General features: G+C 35.1%; 2 protein-coding genes across 2 annotated transcripts; both read left to right on the top strand.

Moving 5' to 3' along the window:
* The first annotated feature begins 341 nt into the window (after positions 1 to 341).
* LOC124536826 (pre-mRNA-processing factor 6) lies at positions 342 to 13,560 on the top strand. Its single transcript, XM_047113448.1, has 17 exons — positions 342 to 608; positions 696 to 755; positions 831 to 954; positions 1,040 to 1,170; positions 1,774 to 2,033; positions 2,430 to 2,690; positions 3,837 to 4,030; positions 5,271 to 5,541; positions 5,841 to 5,977; positions 6,062 to 6,139; positions 6,286 to 6,502; positions 7,352 to 7,515; positions 8,406 to 8,582; positions 9,231 to 9,364; positions 10,170 to 10,320; positions 11,269 to 11,379; positions 12,930 to 13,560. The coding sequence occupies exons 1-17, from the start codon at positions 514 to 516 to the stop codon at positions 13,152 to 13,154; spliced, it is 2,790 nt and encodes a 929-aa protein (XP_046969404.1). The 5' UTR covers positions 342 to 513; the 3' UTR covers positions 13,155 to 13,560.
* Positions 13,561 to 14,818: 1,258 nt separating this feature from the next.
* Positions 14,819 to 17,252, top strand: LOC124537082. The gene is made up of 2 exons (XM_047113797.1): positions 14,819 to 16,210; positions 16,927 to 17,252. Exons 1-2 carry the CDS (start codon positions 14,982 to 14,984, stop codon positions 17,162 to 17,164), a joined length of 1,467 nt encoding a protein of 488 aa, XP_046969753.1. The 5' UTR covers positions 14,819 to 14,981; the 3' UTR covers positions 17,165 to 17,252.
* Positions 17,253 to 20,094: the final 2,842 nt, after the last annotated feature.

Below are 20,094 nucleotides of genomic sequence, written 5' to 3'. Positions count from 1 at the left end.
AACTACGGAAGATCGCTAAATAATTAGTTAGTTTTATGGTTTTACCTTTTAGTGATTTATTTTTCTTTTTTCTGTTTTTTAGAAGAAAGCTCTCCGAAATAATGTAATCAATATTTATTTGAAACCAATTAAATTAAAGAAGGAAATTACAGAATTCATATTTCAGTCTTTACCTTTAAAATATGTATTCAATTGTAAAAATATTTATATAACATTATTGTATCCAAAAGGAAAATCGATAAATTCAACGGAACTTACAACATTGATATAATATATAATCTGAAAAGGAATTAGAGAAATATTTTGAAATGTTCTGTGAAGATTTCAATTGTCAAATGAGAACTGTCTGTGTCTAATCCTAATGTCAATATCAATGTAGCAAGATTTATTCAATGGATTTATTAGATTAGCATAATATTTATCAACAATAAGTGTATGTGCCTTTGGTGACTTTTTAGTATAAAACACAATTAATAATTTTAGTTTAGTTAACGTTTGCAAAAAGTACGAAATATGTCTGTGCCGCCTCAAGCTTTTGTCAACAAAAATAAAAAACATTTCCTAGGGATTCCGGCGCCCTTAGGTTATGTTGCTGGTGTCGGTAGAGGGTATGTTCTTTCTCTATTTATAAAATAGATTTTATAAATGCTTACAGTATAAGAGACCAATAATTAATTGTTAATTTTATATTACAGTGCTACTGGCTTCACAACTCGGTCTGATATTGGTCCAGCGAGAGATGCTAACGACATATCGTAAGTAGTTTTTATGTATCTTTGAATATGTTTTTTTAATTTTAACAATTACATTAAAAAAAATTATTATTATAGCGATGATCGCCATGCACCACCAGCTGCTAAACGCAAAAAAACTGAAGAGGAAGATGACGACGAAGACTTAAATGACTCCAATTATGACGAGTTTTCAGGATACAGTGGCTCATTATTCTCGAAGGTACTTCAAATAACCCAATTTTTTAGTACAATTTTTTTCTTCATTAATAGATAGTAGTTTTGTTAATAGTTATTTTTTATTGTAGGATCCTTATGACAAAGATGATGCAGAGGCTGATGCTATTTATGAATCGATTGACAAAAGGATGGATGAGAAAAGAAAGGAATATAGAGAAAAACGTCTTAAAGAAGATTTAGAGAGATATCGTCAAGAGAGGTAAGTTATTGAATTTGTTATTTATTGAAAATATATAAATAGTTGTTCATTAATGGGCCCTTGATCTCAATGAGTTTTAATAAATTTATTCAACCTTAACTATATTAATTATAATTTTATCATGACAATCAACCACTCTACTTGACTGAAACATTGGGTTGTTATTACTGTAACTATAAAAGAAAATATTGAAAGTATGATTAAAGCTTCTAATATATCAGCATATTAAATGATGTATAAAGAAGATTTTACTAGCTAATAATTTTTGCTACTATTTTTCTTGTATGTTCAAGTTATGTTATTTCATTGGAATTAAGGTCATGTAGAATAAATAAAAATGATAAGTTCAAATGAACTTGAAAATCTATAGTAGGACTCAATGGTAGGAATTTCTGCAAGCCCATCTAGATGGGTTATATCTATGAATTTACTATCAGGTCGATTTTTCAGTTCCAATAATTATAACTAATTATTGGAAATTAAACTAATATAAATGCTTTTTGATAGGCAATGTTGTTATTATTTTGTCAGTCAAAAAATAATATGTCAAAATTATGCTATATACATATTACTGTAGCCTTAATCAGTTTGGTAAATTTTTAGGCCAAAGATTCAGCAGCAATTCTCAGATCTGAAACGTGAATTGAAAATGGTATCCGAAGATGAATGGGCCGCTATACCAGAAGTAGGTGATGCAAGAAATAGAAAGCAACGTAATCCCCGAGCTGAGAGATTCACACCTCTACCTGACAGTGTACTGTCTCGCAATCTTGGTGGTGAATCCTCGTCTACAATTGATCCTAGCTCTGGCTTAGCATCTATGATGCCAGGTGTCATGACACCAGGAATGTTGACTCCTTCAGGTAGTAACAATTAAATTTTTACCTATTTATACATATAATCAATATGTATGTAATTTAAAAATAAGTCAGATAAACAGTATAAATATGATATTACTTTAAAACAGTAGTACTTTTTTTACAGAGCAATGGATAGAATAACTCATAATTAATTTTTGTAAAGATTTATGATTTGTACAATGAGTCCAAAAATAGTGTGTCTGGAGTTAAAATCAATGATAGTATATATAGTAGTCAAGATATTCTTGAAGAAAAGTATAAAGTAGATTATTTACAATTTATTGGAATCATTCACCTCACTTTTGGCTAATGAGCCTCATATTTATAGTAACTATTTATATAAAATACTTTATTAATTTATGAGTGACAGAAACACTAATCTTGTTCTTTATTTCACAGGTGATTTAGATCTCAGGAAAATAGGTCAAGCTAGGAACACACTTATGACAGTAAAGCTATCCCAAGTTTCTGATTCAGTGACGGGCCAAACTGTCGTGGACCCAAAAGGTTATCTCACAGATTTACAATCAATGATCCCGACATATGGTGGTGATATAAATGATATAAAAAAAGCTAGACTGCTTTTAAAGTCTGTGCGAGAGACTAATCCTAACCACCCTCCGGCATGGATAGCTAGTGCAAGATTAGAAGAAGTCACAGGTAAATCAAATAAAACATTAGACTTTAAAAGAAAATATTTAGTTATCATACTGGTATTTTGTTTGAATGTTCTTATATTATGATGACTTACATAAAGAAAATTGTTGGTCAAGTGGCTAGCGTATAAGGTAGCAGATCCTGGATTTAATACCGGGTTGGGCAAAAATTTTTATTAATATTGTGTTAGTAGAATTTTCTATGTCTGTGTTTTTGTGTGTATAGCCGTTAGTCCTGCGCCTTAATTATTTTCGGTCGTGACAGATGTGCCGTCCCTGGTGCACTAATGTTTGTACACACAGTTATGCACTATTGTATGCTCTGCATAGTTGACTATCGTTCTTTAGGAGTGACCGCCATGACCTAAATCAAGCAGGAAGACATCATCCAATAGATTTATAAAAAATGCAAAAGCAAATATATATATGTATATATCTTTTTTTTTTATTTTTTTTATGTTATAGGTTGGCGGACGTGCAAATGGGTCACCTGATGGTAAGTGGTCACCATCACCCATAGACAATGAAGCTGTAAGAAATATTAACTATTAATTACATCGTCAATGTGCCACCAACCTTGGGAAGATGTTATGTCCCTTGTGCCTGTAGTTACACTGGCACATATATAAAAAGTTGAATAAAAAATTGGTTGCCTGTAAAGTCGGTATACGGGCGAAAGTCTTACGTGACAACGACTTTGAGTGGTAAAATAATTCTAATTGTCTGTCTCTCTCGCTCTTAGGCGGGCTAACCATGCCCGATTGGAAGGGACGCGTGCCTCTCGCTCGCTCTCATTGTGAGCGCATAACGTGAGCGGAGCGTAACGCAGTTTCTTGAAGTGTCACCCGGCAAACCAATTTATAAGACGTTGTCACGTCAAAATTATGTATTAAATAATGTTGTCTTAAATTTTCGCGATTATTACACATTTAAATAAAACTAATTATAACGGATGAATCGCGTATATTAATTATTTTTAAACATCCCGACGTTTCGAGCACTTTGCAGTGTTCGTGGTCACGGGTAGACCCGTAGACTGCAAAGTGCTCGAAACGTCGGGATGTTTTAAAAATAATTAATATACGCGATTCATCCGTTATAATTAGTTTTATTTAAATTATGTATTAAATAAAAATAAATAAAATTTCAGGTAAAATTCAATCGGCACGTAATCTCATCATGAAGGGCTGCGAAGTAAACCCGGGCAGCGAGGAGCTGTGGCTGGAGGCGGCGCGCCTGCAGCCGCCCGACACCGCGCGCGCCGTCATCGCGCACGCCGCGCGCAACCTGCCGCACAGCGTGCGCGTCTGGGTCAAGGCGGCCGACTTGGAGCAGGAGACTAAGGTACTGCTAACCTTTATTACAACAACAACAGCCTGTAAATTCCCACAGCTGAGCTAAAGGCCTCCTCTCCCTTTGAGGAGAAGGTTCGGAACATATTCCACCACGCCGTTCCAATGCGGGTTGGTCTAATACACATGTGGCAGAATTTCTATGAAATTTGTCACATGCAGGTTTTCTCAAGATGTTTTCCTTCACCGCTGAGCGCGAGGTGAATTATAAAGACAAATTAAGGACATGAATCAGCGCAGCGGTCAGTGGCGTAGCTATCGTAGGCCAGGTGCAGTGCACCAGGGCCCCGGAGTTCAGGGGGGCCTCTAAACGAAACCTTAAGCTTCTGAAGCTAGAAAATCACGACCCTGTGCACAAAATTTCTTATTGAGTCTACCCGTGACCACGAACGCTGTAAAGTGCTCGAAACGTCGGGATGCCAAAAATAATTAATATACGCGATTCAAATCCGGTATAACTAGTTTTATTTAAATTTCTTATTTGGTATCTATACTTTTAAAGGGTAATTATTTGTTAAAGAGGGATGGAAAAGAGGGGGTGGGGGCCCAATTATTTTTCTCTGCACCGGGCCCTTGCTCACCTAACTACGCCACTGCTGGCCTTTGATCATTTGTTGTAAAACTGTACCTCAATGATAAAATTATTAAAATTAAAAACTTCAATTTAAATAATATTGAGAAGTTATGTGGAAGGCGGCTATCATGGTATGGGCATGTAATGCGGAGGAATGAGGAACATACTGTGAGTAAAGCCTTGAGCATGGATGTGGACGGATATAGAGGTAGAGGACGACCAAGGAAACGATGGATGGATTGTGTGAAAGACGACATGGTTAGAAAGAATGTTACTTGTGAGATGACGTCTGACAGAGAAGTATGGACGGAGAAGAGATGCTGCGCCGATCTCAAATAATATTGGGATATGGGCAGGAGGATGAGGATGAATTCAATTTAAAAAATAATCTTTATAGTTTGAAAAAAATACATCAATGCACAGCTACGTCCATAATGACTGTTTCACATGACATTAGTACATTATTTTTTATTGAGTACAATTTCCGTTTATTCATTTCTTAATAACGTCAAATTGTAATTAATATTTCATTTGTGTGATATAGTGTATGTAGCATATATAACATATTTAGATTATTAAGATTTTAATTCTTAACTATGGCTAGCGATTTGTACTCTGATATTATGTTCGTTACATTCACATAAAATTTTGTTATCAGGCAAAACGGCGAGTATATCGCAAGGCTTTAGAACACATACCCAACTCTGTGCGTCTTTGGAAAGCAGCGGTCGAATTGGAGAATCCGGAAGATGCACGAATATTGCTGTCGAGAGCTGTCGAGTGTTGTCCCACCAGTGTAGAGCTCTGGCTAGCATTGGCCAGGTTGGAGACTTACGAAAATGCAAGGAAGGTGTTGAATAAGGCTCGTGAAAATATACCCACGGATAGACAGATTTGGGTTACAGCTGCCAAGCTGGAAGAAGCTCATGGTAAGTATTTTTTCTTCTTTTTCTTTTCTTTATGTATGAAACATAAATAGCATATCTATGCTTAGGAAAAAAAATAAAGCTTCTGAGGTTAATTTTTTTTAAATGATATGAATAGATTAAAAAAGCTTTAATACTCCTAAGATTTTCTGTACAAGAATAAAGAATCTAATAGTATTTTCTTGTTAGATCGTTTTATTTTTCAGTAAATACTCTTTGAACAACCACTTTACTATAGGTCGGCTATTGTGTGTTATTGAAAAATACCGTTGACAAAAAATATTACAATTTTTTTTGTACAGGCAACACTCACATGGTAGAGAAGATCATAGACCGCGCTATAACTTCTCTTAGCGCGAATGGTGTTGAAATTAACCGCGAGCATTGGTTTAAAGAGGCAATGGAAGCTGAGAAATCAGGGGCAGTTCACACGTGTCAGGTAAAAATAGAAATAAACAGTTTATGCTATTTACCATTTTTATAGAAAAAAAGTATTTACTTATGTTTTAATTCATCTTTTAAGGCAATCATTCGCGCGGTAATAGGCACTGGGATCGAAACAGAAGATCAAAAGCATACTTGGATGGAAGACGCTGAGGCGGTAAGTTGAAAAGTGTTTTTTTTTTTTTTTAAACTAAATAATCTCTAACTGTCTCCATTTTATATTTATTAATTCCTGTTTTTCCATACCCGACTCGATTTGCGGATTTAGTTGTATAAACTAATAAAGGTTTTATTTTGTTACAGTGTGCGAACGACGGCGCATATGAATGCGCACGCGCAGTGTACGGCTATGCGCTCTCTGTATTCCCGTCGAAAAAGTCGATATGGCTGAGAGCTGCATATCTGGAAAAGCAGCACGGGACTCGGGCTAGTCTTGAAGCGTTGCTACAACGAGCGGTGGCTCATTGTCCAAAGAGCGAGGTACTTTGGTTAATGGGAGCCAAGTCCAAATGGTTAGCAGGTACGAAACTGAGTAGTTTTTTTTATTTAATAAAAATCTGGGTAACTACTAAGAGATCACAGCTTCTAGTGTTTACTCTAAGTAGTTTTGTCATTTTACCGGCAATGAACACTTGATGAAAGAATATAATATATATGGAATTTTCTATGGAGAAGTCTATCAATATTAAATTCACGATTCGATTTTTAAAAATTTTTATCAAAATGTTATGAATAATACCATGTAATTAATAATAATAGGCTATTTGACAATGCGAAAAATAAATTGTGAATTATAGTGTAATCAGTCTATATTATGAGTATAAAAATAGTTATTTACTAACGAAACTTGAAAATAATACTAAATTTATTCATCAATAAATAAAAATGCATTTTTTCAAACGTTTGTCACGTGACACAAAATGCTCCTGATTGGCCCGGCTTATGATGAATCACTTTCTCGTAAACCTTGCTTTTCTACTATATGTACCACAGATTAAAATACATGAAAGTGACGTCACCGACCCCATTGCAGCGCCATATTATCCAAGTAGCGTTTTTGCGCGCTATTTAAATATGGAATTTTTAATATGATATTTTTCGGCAAATATGTTCTAGAAATAAAAAAAACAACTTTTACTGGGTTCCTTAACCTCCACTAAATAATGTTAAATGAATTTTAATAACCAGTCAAATAGCCTATTGTGAAGCTCAAAACAAATCAATTTTATTCAAGTAAACTTCACAATGAAGTGTTTTTGAATCGTCAAGTTTATAGTAAAAGATGTATTTATATGTTTATACAATTTGTACATAAGCGAAATTGGAAACTTCTATTGGAATAAAGATATACAATGAGAAATGTTTTCAGGTGACGTACCGGCTGCGCGAGGTATTCTTTCACTGGCTTTCCAAGCAAATCCCAACTCGGAGGAAATTTGGCTCGCTGCTGTCAAATTGGAGAGTGAGAACAAGGAATACGATAGAGCTAGGCGTCTCTTGGCCAAGGCTAGGGCCTCTGCTCCTACTCCACGGGTAAAATATTATACGTTTCATAAAGATATTCTTGGTCAATGGATTTGTGGAGTTTCGAATGTCATTTGCTGGACTTTTATTGAAGAGAGCTAGTTTAGTGGTTAGAACTCGTGTAAGATACACGATTTCCATGTATGTATGTATACATGATACCCGTTCAAACCCCATGTTGGCTCCATTGAATTTCTATGTTCTTAATTTATATTTATGATTCATCTCGTGGTCGGCGGTAAAGAAAACATCCTGATAAAACTCTTATTTCCAAGAAAATCTGCCAAATGTATCCATCAAACCACATTGAAATAGAATGGTGGAATAACCTCAAAAACTTCTATTGAAAAGTATCTTTACTTATATTCTAAATATTTATTAAACTAACTAATGTGAGTCGAGATGGCCCAGTGGTTAGAACACGTGCATTTTAACCGACAATTTCGAGTTCTAACCCAGGCAAGCACCGCTGATTCATGTACTTAATTTGTGTTTATTTATAATTCATCTCGTGCTCGGTGAAGGAAAACATCATGAGGAAACCTGCATGTGACAAATTTCATAAAAATTCGGCCACATGAGTATTCCACCAACCCGCATTGGAACAGCGTGGTGGAATATGTTCCAAACCTTCTCCTCAAAGGTAGAGGAAGCCTTTAGCCCAATAGTAGGAATTTACAGGCTGTTGTTGTTGTTGTTGTAACTAATGTTATAAACGCAAAAATGAGTTTATTTGTTTATTTATTTGTTACGCTTTTACGATTCAACTACTCAACCGATCATGAGATTTTGCAAACACGTTTCTGGAGGTGACTACGTTCCATTCCCTCGCCCATAGGCGAAACCGCGACTGGAAGTTAGTAAATATTAACATATTAATAAAAAATAACAATTTACAGGTAATGATAAAATCAGCTAAATTAGAATGGGCATTAAACAACCTCGATGTTGCTCTGAATCTATTGGAAGAAGCAATAAAAGTATTCAGTGATTACGCTAAACTGTACATGATGAAAGGCCAAATAGAAGAACAAATGGCGAAAGACGAAGACGCGCATAACACATATTCCCAGGGCGTAAGTATAGTGGTTTATATTATCTATGATTTAAAACAATAATAGCCATAGACAACAGACTTGTATGATGTTTAAAAAATAATATGGACAGGCAAATGTATCTCCTGCGTTTCATATCATTTATTCCTACAATGCTATGTTATTACATAGTATAAAACTAATTCGCTTACCGCTGTCATGTCCGTCCGTCTGTTCCTATGTATGCTCAGACCGTTCAAATTACGCAACGGATTTTGATGCGATTTTTTTTAATAGATAGAGTTATTCGAGAGTGATGTTTTTGTATATAATACATGGACAAATATAGTAAAGAAACAAGAAAAAATCTGTAGAATATTTAGTATTAGACGAATTGCATCCGTGCGAAGCCGGGGCGGGTCGTAGGAATTTATGAGGAATTCACCTGTTCATGCCTTAAGAACATTATTGAAATATATTTTTACTTTCTGAAGTGATAACTTCTCATATAAAACGCTTCGTTACGTAACGCGTTACGGGCCAGTTGGTTTGTCAGACGGTAGGCATCTTCTGTCTCACTCTAATTCGCGTGCTCACTTCACTCAAGTGCTTGCCTTATTTCAAACGTTAACTTCCGACGGGCGTTCGGAAGGCACGGTTCTTTTTTTAATATGTTTTCCATATTTTTAGTTGAAGAAATGCGCAACGTGTGTGCCGATGTGGATCTTGTTGTCAAGATTAGAAGAGAAATTAAAACACGTCACAAAAGCCAGATCTGTTTTAGAGAAAGCGAGACTTAGAAATCCTAAGAATCCAGACTTATGGTATGTATTCTACTTATATAATTTTATTCTACGTAAATGTGATTAAATTGTACATCAAGTAAGTAGTCTTAAAAGTTATCATTTAATTGTATGTGAGGACTGAAAATAAATAAACGATTCTGAAATTAAATTAAATTTTACATACAGAAATATTAGTATTATTAAAAACCTGTATATTTATACAGAAATTATGTTTTTTTTTTCTGTACTTTGGTAATAAAATTAAAGTGAAGGTAACAGTTTGTAGTGCAAAATATTGCAAGACTATTGCAATGGTGTACGGTTAGCTACTAAAGGTGGATTCCCACGACCCGCTAGGCGATAGGCCTCACCAGGCGCTGCCCCACCTGTGTAGGCCTGTCACGGCCTGTACTGAGCGTTCCAACGGCAGTTGTCGGCCTGTTGACTGACATTCATCATGGACATCATTTTTATTTTTATGTTGAGGCGACGAACTATTCCAAAGCGGCGGTTCTTTTTCATAAAGAGTTAAAAACTCAAATATCAGCTCGTTTGTCCATTCCATCATGTGCGTGTACTCTCAGGCACGGCCGCAGGTGAAATGAACGATTACAACCGACGCACACGCTCCCGTACAGGCCACGACAGGCACCGTTGTGCCACGCCGCGCCGCGCCTTTGAACTTACCGACTTCCGATGGGTCGAACGGGTTACATCAGGCCACCGCAGGCCACATCAGATGCGACGGTTCCCATGGCCTATCGGTCTGTCCTGGCGCGGTCTGACCTGTGAGAAATCAGGCCGTGGGAAGCCAGCTTAAGAGTGTCGGTAATGGTGCTCGCAGGCTGGAGAGCGTGCGTCTGGAGCGGCGCGCGGGGTGCGCGGAGGTGGCGGGCTCGCTGCTGGCCAAGGCGCTGCAGGACTGCCCCGCCGCCGGCCGCCTCTGGGCCGACGCCATCTTCATGGAGGCGCGCCCGCAGCGCAAGACCAAGAGCGTGAGTGCCCAACGTACCATAGACAACTTTTACTACTGAAGTCTTATATCGTAATGGGGAATAATGTCACAATCTAAAGCAATTATTTATTTTTTATCTTTGTATAGTAAGACACAAATTAGATGTAGCATCGGAAAATGCAATGGAATGAAAATAAAACCGATTACTGCCGATTTACACAACCAATAGAAATAGCTCCCTATCGCGCCATTCGACGCTATTCGTCGCTATAGATTCTCGCGTCAGAGAAAGCAAGTCCATGTAAATCGACGTGTCAAATTGACGAATATATTAGGTCATATGATATTACAAGTTATTACGTTTGTGCAAAGATCATATTCGCGTGAGAAATAAATATTGATAATTTGGGATAGCGTACTTAATTCGGATGTGATCGGTATTACGAATTTTGCCGATGCGACATCTAAGTTGTGTCGTACTATACCTTTTGGCAATTATTTGCACAACCCGGCAGATGTTGTTTTGTTTGTATGTATTTAATATATATCTAGTCACGTCATTAACAGAGACAAAACATGCATACAAATATATTATTTTTATAAATTGCTTATTTTATCTCCCATCTTGTAAAAGCTTTAATAAGAAACCGATTAGGTCGACCGTTCATCGAGGTTGCCTTCTAACGCAAAATCTTTGTAATATAGATTCTTATCATGCTGATTAGCTTATTAATCGAGTTATACTGGTGTAATGTACTCCATAGTAAATCCAAACTGATTTATAAATTTCAAAAGTTTAAGTCTACTGTTTATTTGGACAGCTTAATCTCCGGTTAACCAGTTGAAAACAAATAAACATTTAGTTACGAATGGATCGTTGAGATCGGTAACAGAGTATAAAACATATCGAGCAACGTCATCCTGTAAGTGATAAGTGCGTTGCTGTGGGCGTGAGTGTAGAGTGAGATGTGCGTGTGTGCGTGTGCAGGTTGACGCGCTGAAGAAGTGCGAGCACGACGCTCACGTGCTGCTGGCCGTGTCGCAGCTGTTCTGGACGGAGCGGAAGCTGAACAAGTGCCGCGAGTGGTTCAACCGCACTGTGAGTGTATTGTCACTTAACTATTATAAGCCTCTTAAAACGGAACTTTTTTTTTTTTTTATTAATATGAGACAACATCACATACATTACTCTGATCCCAATGTAAGTAGCTGAAACACTTGTGTTATGGAAATCAGAAGTAACGCTGGTACCACATACACCCAGACCCAAGACAACATAGAAAACTAATGGTAATCTACATCGACTCGGCCGGGAATCGAACCCGGGACCTCAGAGTGGCGGGTGGACCCATAAAAACCGGCGTATACACCACTCGTCCATGGAGTTGCTGAACTGTTATGCCTCCCCAGTCGTTCTTGCCTCTCTTTCTATCTCTCTCTGTCTCTTTCTATATTTATTGTGTTTTTTATTTAGACAGGGTTTTTAAAAATATTTTTGGTATTGCAATATATTTATTTAAGCCCATTAAAACGGAACTTGCTGCTGAACTGTTATGCCTCCCCAGTCGTTCTTACCTCTCTTTCTAACTCTCTCTCTGTCTCTTTCTATGTTTATTATGTTTTTTATTTAGAAAGGGTTCTTAAAAACAATTTTTTTACTGTAATTTATTTATTTTCAAACTTTGTTAATTTTTGTTTCCAGTATCTGTTATTTAATACACAATACATAACGAAAATAACTTCGTTCCAACCGGGTGTCCCTTGTCACCTTTCGTTTTGTTTTTCATAGTAATTGAAAATATATCTATATTGAATTATAAATATGTATGTGTTTACATTCTATGCGTAGACGCGCGAATAGTTCCCAAGGCTATGTAATAGTATTTTTGTTTCCGTGACTCGAGTGATTCATTTATGATTTAATCTCGTTTAAAATTTATTCATAACATTCGCGGTGATTTAGTTGCTGTCGTATTATTATTATAAGGCTCCAGATTCTAAGGTCCTAAGTTCGAAGTAATTTCGCAACAATATCATATTCTTCTTCGCATTATAATCATAAACCCGTTAATATGACGTCACAAATACTAGTTTACTGCGGTTCGGTCATGTATGGATTTTAAACGTCCAATTTACAAAGTATAGTCAGAATTAAAGTTTTCCACTTCATTTATAACCATAACATCATCAGTTTCTACTATTTTTTTATGGTATAGGTTGGCAGACGAGCATATGGGCCACCTGATGGTAGGTGGTCACTATCACCCATAGACCATGAAGCTGTAGGAAATATTAACTATTCCTTACATCGTCAATGTGCCACCAACCTTGGGAACTAAGATGTTATGTCCCTTGTGCCTGTAGTTACACTGGCTCATTCACTCTTCAAACCTACAATTAATTTCAAACCTACAATACTGAGTACTGACTCAGTATTGTTGTGTTCCGGCTTGAAGGACCTTAAAGTTATTTACCTCCAAATAACGAGTTTATTTGGCGGTAGAGTAACTGATGAGTGGGTGGTACCTAACCCGAGACGGGCTTACACAATGCCCTACCACCAAGTAGAAGAAGGCTAATAATTGTATGAATAATACATTAAATGAAGTTTGATTACCGTTTTTAATATTATTCTTAATCTATAAATAGGTAAAAATCGACCCAGACCTAGGCGACGCCTGGGCATACTTCTACAAATTCGAACTGCTCCACGGCAATGAGCAACAGCAAGAGGACGTCAAGACTCGCTGCAAGGCCGCGGAACCGCACCACGGCGAGCACTGGTGCAAGGTCTCCAAGGATATCGCAAACTGGTGCTTCAGCACCGAACAGATACTACTTCTCGTCGCGAAAAATCTACCAGTTCCGACATAGACTAACTAAGGTACAAGATGATTTTTTTATCTGTAGATATCATGTAAAATACACCACAGAGTATTTAGATGGTGTTGTTATTTCTGCAGAAAACGTTACAAATGTTTGTTTTGACATTTATAGTTTTTATCGTTTTTAAATAAAATTGATTGTCACCCTAGCCTATCTTTGTTTTTTTTAGTTTAAAATATTGGTCACTTATCACTTTAAGAGAAAATTGTAATTATACATTAAATGTGAGTTTAGATTTGTAGATCAAAAGACTGTAAATATCTATTAAAGTAATGTCTTTAAAAATATTAATAACTCACTTATAGATTATAAGTGCAGTCTAGTTTTGTAATATCTGTATATAGTACGACACAAATTAGATGTAGCATCGGAAAGTGCAATGGAATGAAAATAAAACCGATTACTGCCGATTTACACAACCAATATAAATAGTTCCCTATCGCGCCATTCGACGCTATTCGTCGCTATAGATTCTCACGTCAGAGAAAGCAAGTGCATGTAAATCGAGATGTCAAATTGACGAATATATTAGGTCATATGATATTACAAGTTATTACGTTTGTGCAAAGATCATATTCGCATGAGAAATAAATATTGATAATTTGGGATAGCGTACTCAATTCGGATGTGATCAGTTTTACGAATTTTGCCGATGCGACATCTAAGTTGTGTCGTACTATACATTTATACTAGCGAATAGTTTGACAGTGCAAAACATTTTACCTTTCTTATTATGTTTTTATTACAAAATATTTAAGTATTTCTCTTCATGTTCATGTCAAAAATATCTTAGTCATGAAATTTTGCTAACATGACATGGATGTAAAAAATAACATAAGATACCTAAGATCTAGCAATCCCCTCTCCCCTCCTCAGGCATTCCTACCTAATAAGATATGATTGATGGTCAAACTTTGTGGGTTCCGTATAGTCGAAAAGTTGTAGCTTAATCGTTTTTATACTAATATAACTATAAAACTATTTTATTTAACCTACTACTCATTTGCTTGCCTTCACTTCGACTTCTGTTGTCTGTAACTTGAAATAGCAGAGTTAGAATGTTTGTAACTTGTAATTTTTTATACGTATCATTATTTTTTTAAGTTCTATGAGCATTAATTAAGATTTTTACAGAGGCCCCTAAAATTAACTGATGATAAAATAAAAATATTTTCTAGAGAAGTGAATTTTACTAGTATTTATAAAGTATGATAAGTGTTATACTTTAAAATAGAATTGTGTTGAGTGAAATAAACAAATGACATAAAAAAAAGTCTTTTAAACATAAATTGTAAATTAATGAATTCCACAATACAATATAAACTAAAATCTGAATTTGTGTTTTTCTTTTTTGATTAAGAAGAGTAAACAAAATCCAAAAATTTTAGGTATAAAAATATTCTAGTAAGATTTTTATGTCAACCGTACATATTGTACATTCGCATAAATTAAAGCTATCTATATTAGTATACTTGCGCGGAGTTCAATAAATAACTTGTATAATTTGTATTTCGATATTACTAAATTAGATTGTCTATTATGTACAGTGTAAGCTGTAAACACGTTTTGCATATAAAAGTTCTATAAATAAAGGTAGGGTTTGTGTGAGTTTGAATTATATAGTGTTGGCGCGCTGCCAGCTGCGGGATGCGCGTGCGCTAAATAGCTTCACGAATTTTTCATTTCTTTCTGTTCTGAAAATCGAAAGTCGAAACACTATACTGTAATGCTTATAATATAATTAAAATAGTAGTGATATTTTATTTAAAAGTGAAAGTGATATTGTAGGTGATAAATAAACAGAGTGAAGTGATAATGTCGCCCAAGTGTCCCGTTGCGCCGTTGCAAGAAATAACTTTATCATTAGTAGCTAGACAATTGATACACACTTTGACGCAAGTGACCGCCGATGAAGATGTAGCCCTACCGTTTGCGATGGTGTCGTCTTACTTCGAAAGTATGGGGGCGACGAGTGATATATTTCAAGATCTTCTCAATTTAATTCTAGGCTCCGAATATTTAGATCCCTCTATCAGATATTATACGATGAAACTGCTCCTTAAAGAGAATGTAAAGAGCTTAGCCACGGGTATGTTTCCCTGTAACTATTACAGAAAAGTTCTTGAACTGATCGCAGAACAAGGTCGACACCTGACAACTCTCAATTTAAAAGGTGTCTGGGTAAAAGACGAACAGCTCTCGCTTTTGTACGACATAATAAGAAACCTGGTCAATTTAACTGCGCTGAATATACCTTACATAGCGAATGACGAAGTGCTCAAGTTTATAGGTGAAAACAATAAAGTTTTAAAGTTACTCGATGTATCGGGCGAAACTGATATCACAGAGATCGGTATCGACGCTATGCTGACTGGGAATCCACAGCTGACTCAGAGTTTAACGGTTGTAAATATAGGCATGTACGGTGAGGAAAACATAGATCACACGGACGTTGCTCTTTTAATACGTAAACTACCAAATCTAACGAATCTCGGAAGCTACTCGTTCGTGGGAAAGGCGTTATATTACTTGCACAACAATGAGTGTCCGCCGGGATTCAAGACAAAATTACAATACATACACGACTATCAAACCAATACGAGAACAATGAAAGCTATAATTGCATTGTGTCCGATTGTAGAAACAATTTATTTAGAAGAACCCGATCAAGGGGTACTACAAATGGTTAAAGATTTAAGTTCGTTAAATAAAATAAAATTAAATAAATTTCAATGTCATGAACTGCACCAATTACTCGATAAGATAGGTTATAAAATTGTGACACTTATGCTGTCCGGCTCCCTCGGTTCGTTTAATTTTACGAGAATAGCGGAAACATGTCAAAATCTACAAAGTCTTGAATTCTACTCGATTCAGACTGCGACGCACGAGGAAGAAGTACCCTTTAATAAACTAGAGCATATCGAGATCATACAGGGCAATTTGTCGGCGTCGTGTTTGAAATATCTCATGACAGGAAGTCCGAAACTTAAAAAGTTAATCATTGGAGATGAGATTAAATTAGACGACCAAGATATGGCGCGGTGAGTTCTACGTCGTTTATTAATATATTTATAGCTCGTAGTTAGTACTTATTATAAGGTTTATGCAATTTTGTCGATATGGACCATATACTTAATATAATAAGACCATATATTTAATTTAATGTAATATATGGTCCATTTATTATATATATATCACAGCTCGTCAATTAACCCACTGCTGGGTTAAGGTTTCGTAGCAATTTCCACCAGCTTCAATGGGGTCTGTGGATACACATTTTCGTTAAAAAAAAATTTAAAAATTACACAAATGCAGGTTTTCTCACGATTTTTTTTCCTTCACCGCTGTGCACGAGATGAATTATAAATATAAACATTAAGCACATGAAAATTCTGTGGTGCTTGCCTGCGTTTAAATGGTCGGTTAAGATGGGCACATACCATCATAACCATTCAACCATCTCGGCGCTCATTGTATCAGTTCGCCAGTTGTTAAAGTGATGCGAAAACATTGTGGTGTGATAAAAGCCTACACAAAAGTCTATGGCTTCAGCTAGACAACTATGTTATTATAAATAATGAAATAATTTCAATTTATTAAAAATTATAAAATATTAAAAATTTATATGATTTATATATAGAATTATCTATTGTAGTCAACCGTTTTTTTTAATTTGTATAAATCTCGATAAAAATAGCACTATGTCAAAGAGTGTGATAATACTTTATAATGTAAGCTTTTTTAATATTAATTTCAGGATGCTTCGACGGTATAGGTTCGATAACTTGGAAACAATTTGGTTTCCCAACGCGCCTCGTTTGACCCAAGACACAGTCGAACTATTGATGGAAACTTGTCCAAATTTAAGAAGTCTTGGTCAACTCAGTGGCTGGAGATACACTCCAGATGACATGATGCTGATGAGAGCCATCATCGCCAGCACCAACACGGATTTGATTCTCTTACCACTTGGCATTTTCCAACAAGGAATTTGATGAGCACCTCACTGATACTTAAATTAAATAATTATTTATACTGTATTATTACAATTATGTAACTTAATATATTTGTTCAATTTTTTTATTAAGTTCTTTATTTAAAAACAAGTCAAAGAATTTACAAATATTTTATTTGATATTTTTTCACATTAGAAATTAAAAATTAGTAAAAATATACAATTCATTGTTGAATTTAAACTATAATAATAATGAGTATTGATGGTACAATGGTAGTCAATAAAATTAACTTAACTTATATATTAATATAATACCAAAAATTGGCAAAAAAACGTTAAAAATATTACAGTTTAGTCGTATTAATGTTACTGCGGACGCTACTTATTAAAATATCCTTTGGTCATTCATAAAAACATATTAACAAGGTATTATCCCTTCTTAGATTCCGCCTTGAGTTTTCTCTGGGACTGTTCCTTGAGTCCCTTTAATTGAACATTTTTATTTCTTAATCTCATTTTGTACATTTTACACTCATCAGCGCATTTCGTCGTTATTATTCCCCTGAAACATTTATTTATGATCAAGTAAGTATAAATTTATCAATTGCATGTTTGTATGTTAAATTAATAATAATACGATTCAATTTCAGAGCTATTTTTAGTAGTTTAGAAAATATTAGTTTTGAATTTATTATTTCATAGACAATCTTTACATTTTTTTTATACATAGACAAACAAAAGTATACTACACACCTGACTAAATTTTCCTTAACTTTGAATTTGGATGTGATTTCAATGATGATGTCCGAAACTATCTTCGGATCGAGACACATTTTTGGTGGTTTGTTAAGGAAAGCCGGTGATCGCTTGCCTGTTAATGAGTGGGTTGCTAATATCCTAAAAGTAAAACATTCGATATTTAATTTGAAGAATGATGGAAACATTTTTTTTTTTTTATGGTATAGGTTGGCGGACGAGCATATGGGCCACCTGATGGTAAGTGGTCACCATCGCCCATAGACATTAACGCTGTAAGAATTATTAACTATTCCTTACATCGTCAATGTGCCACCAACCTTGGGAACTAAGATGCTATGTCCCTTGTGCCTGTAGTTACACTGGCTCACTCACCCTTCAGACCGGAACACAACAATACTGAGTACTGTTGTTTGGCGGTAGAATAACTGATGAGTGGGTGGTACCTACCCAGACGGGCTTGCACAAAGCCCTACCACCAAGAAAACAACACCAAGAAAGAAACATATACAGATTATGAAACTGTTATTAGTGCGTGCGTTCCAAATAAATATTATTGGGTAATTTAAATTTGACCGAATAAACCAAAAAGAAGGAAAAGCAATAAAATTGAGTGTCATTCTTTGCAGTTATGAATAATCTGGATACAAACAAAATATGATTTGTGTCAAACAAATGAAAGATGAACGATGAACTATAAAAATGTATCATAAGAAAATTATTTCAATGAAGACGACGTACAGCTTTCATTTTATCAATGAATAGACCCAACGCGTTTTTAGAAACCAAGATTATCAAAAACTATAGAACTTAATGACACCCATAAAACTAAATACCAAGGAACTCGCAACTAACAACAAATCTCTACCTGGACTTCAAACGGGAAATCCCTACCAAAGGGTCCACTTAAAGGGCAATTATATTATTAACAAATGAAAGTTTAAAATAATCGAAGTCGTAATTTTATGTTGTTATTTTATTTATTTAACTGCTGAATAAAATAAAATTTATTACAAAAGTATTGTATGATTATACTAACTATTACTAAAAAAGTTTCCTGGCATAGAGCCTACGCTGACATAGTCTTCAGGCGTACCTACTGTCAAACAATATACTAAGACTCTCGTATCTTATCAAAGACCATGGGATTTCGACAGACAAAATTATTAGTTTTTACCAATATGATTAACATATAGAGAAGTATTTTACTTTAGTGAAATGTATTGCACCATTCAATGAAAAAAAAAGTTGTAATATATATATTTTAAAAAATCACGGGTATCGTATAGTATTACATATAAATTATTCTCATTTAATGTCTAATTAAAATCATAGCATATTTACCTTCTCGGAAATGTGGCCAGTAACAGTGAACGCGTTGCGATCGTGTATGATTTCCAATTTACTTTTCTGTATTTATCTTTATGTATTAATGTTTTCCCACTTCCAATTGGTACCTGAAATTATATTCTAATATAAATAGAACTTAAAGTTACAGAAAGTCCAAGTAACCTATTTTTACACATCCTTGGAGTTCAAAATTGCTTCATACCAAATTTCAATAAATTTAAGAGCAATTACTATTAACAACTTTAGAATTTAGAATATTAGTATAGATTATAATTAATAACTTACCCATTCACTTTCTTTGTTAGAATCGGTTTTCTGTTGTTGTTTCTCTGGTGTCATTCGTGCTTTGTGATATTTATTGGTAATTAGGACGTTATCATCTGAACGATTCGATTCTTCGCTTTGGCTCCTATCGCTATGTTCAACGTAACTCACATTACCCACTACTTCGGTTTCGTCTATAATTTTTCTTTTACTAACGTGCACCACTTCATCCCTATTATGATTACCAGTGTAGTTTTGTTCTTTCGACTGCGGTTTCATATCATTGAGCATTTGAAATAATTCTTCGAAACTTGCCTTTATCTTAAATATTTCGATCTTATTAATATTTATGGTTTCGCCGGCATCTTTTGGCGGCGATACATTTTTTCGGGTAGAGTCAGGTAGTGATTTGTTATTAGCTAGAGTTTCTGGGTATTTCCTCTTTCGGGTGTCGTTAAGACTTCTATTGTTTTTGTTAATCTGACGTTCCTGTAAAACTTTTACAACGGCATTGGGTCTATGCATTGGTGTTGGAACTTTTTTACCGTTTCTTCTTTTAGCGAATTGACGAATGTATTGTTCCATTTTTAAAGTCTTCGA

Source organism: Vanessa cardui, chromosome 17 (assembly GCF_905220365.1).
Source record: "Vanessa cardui chromosome 17, ilVanCard2.1, whole genome shotgun sequence".
Taxonomy (NCBI): domain Eukaryota; kingdom Metazoa; phylum Arthropoda; class Insecta; order Lepidoptera; family Nymphalidae; genus Vanessa; species Vanessa cardui.
Note: the sequence above shows the minus strand (reverse complement) of the source record. Positions and strands in the feature narration are given on the sequence as shown.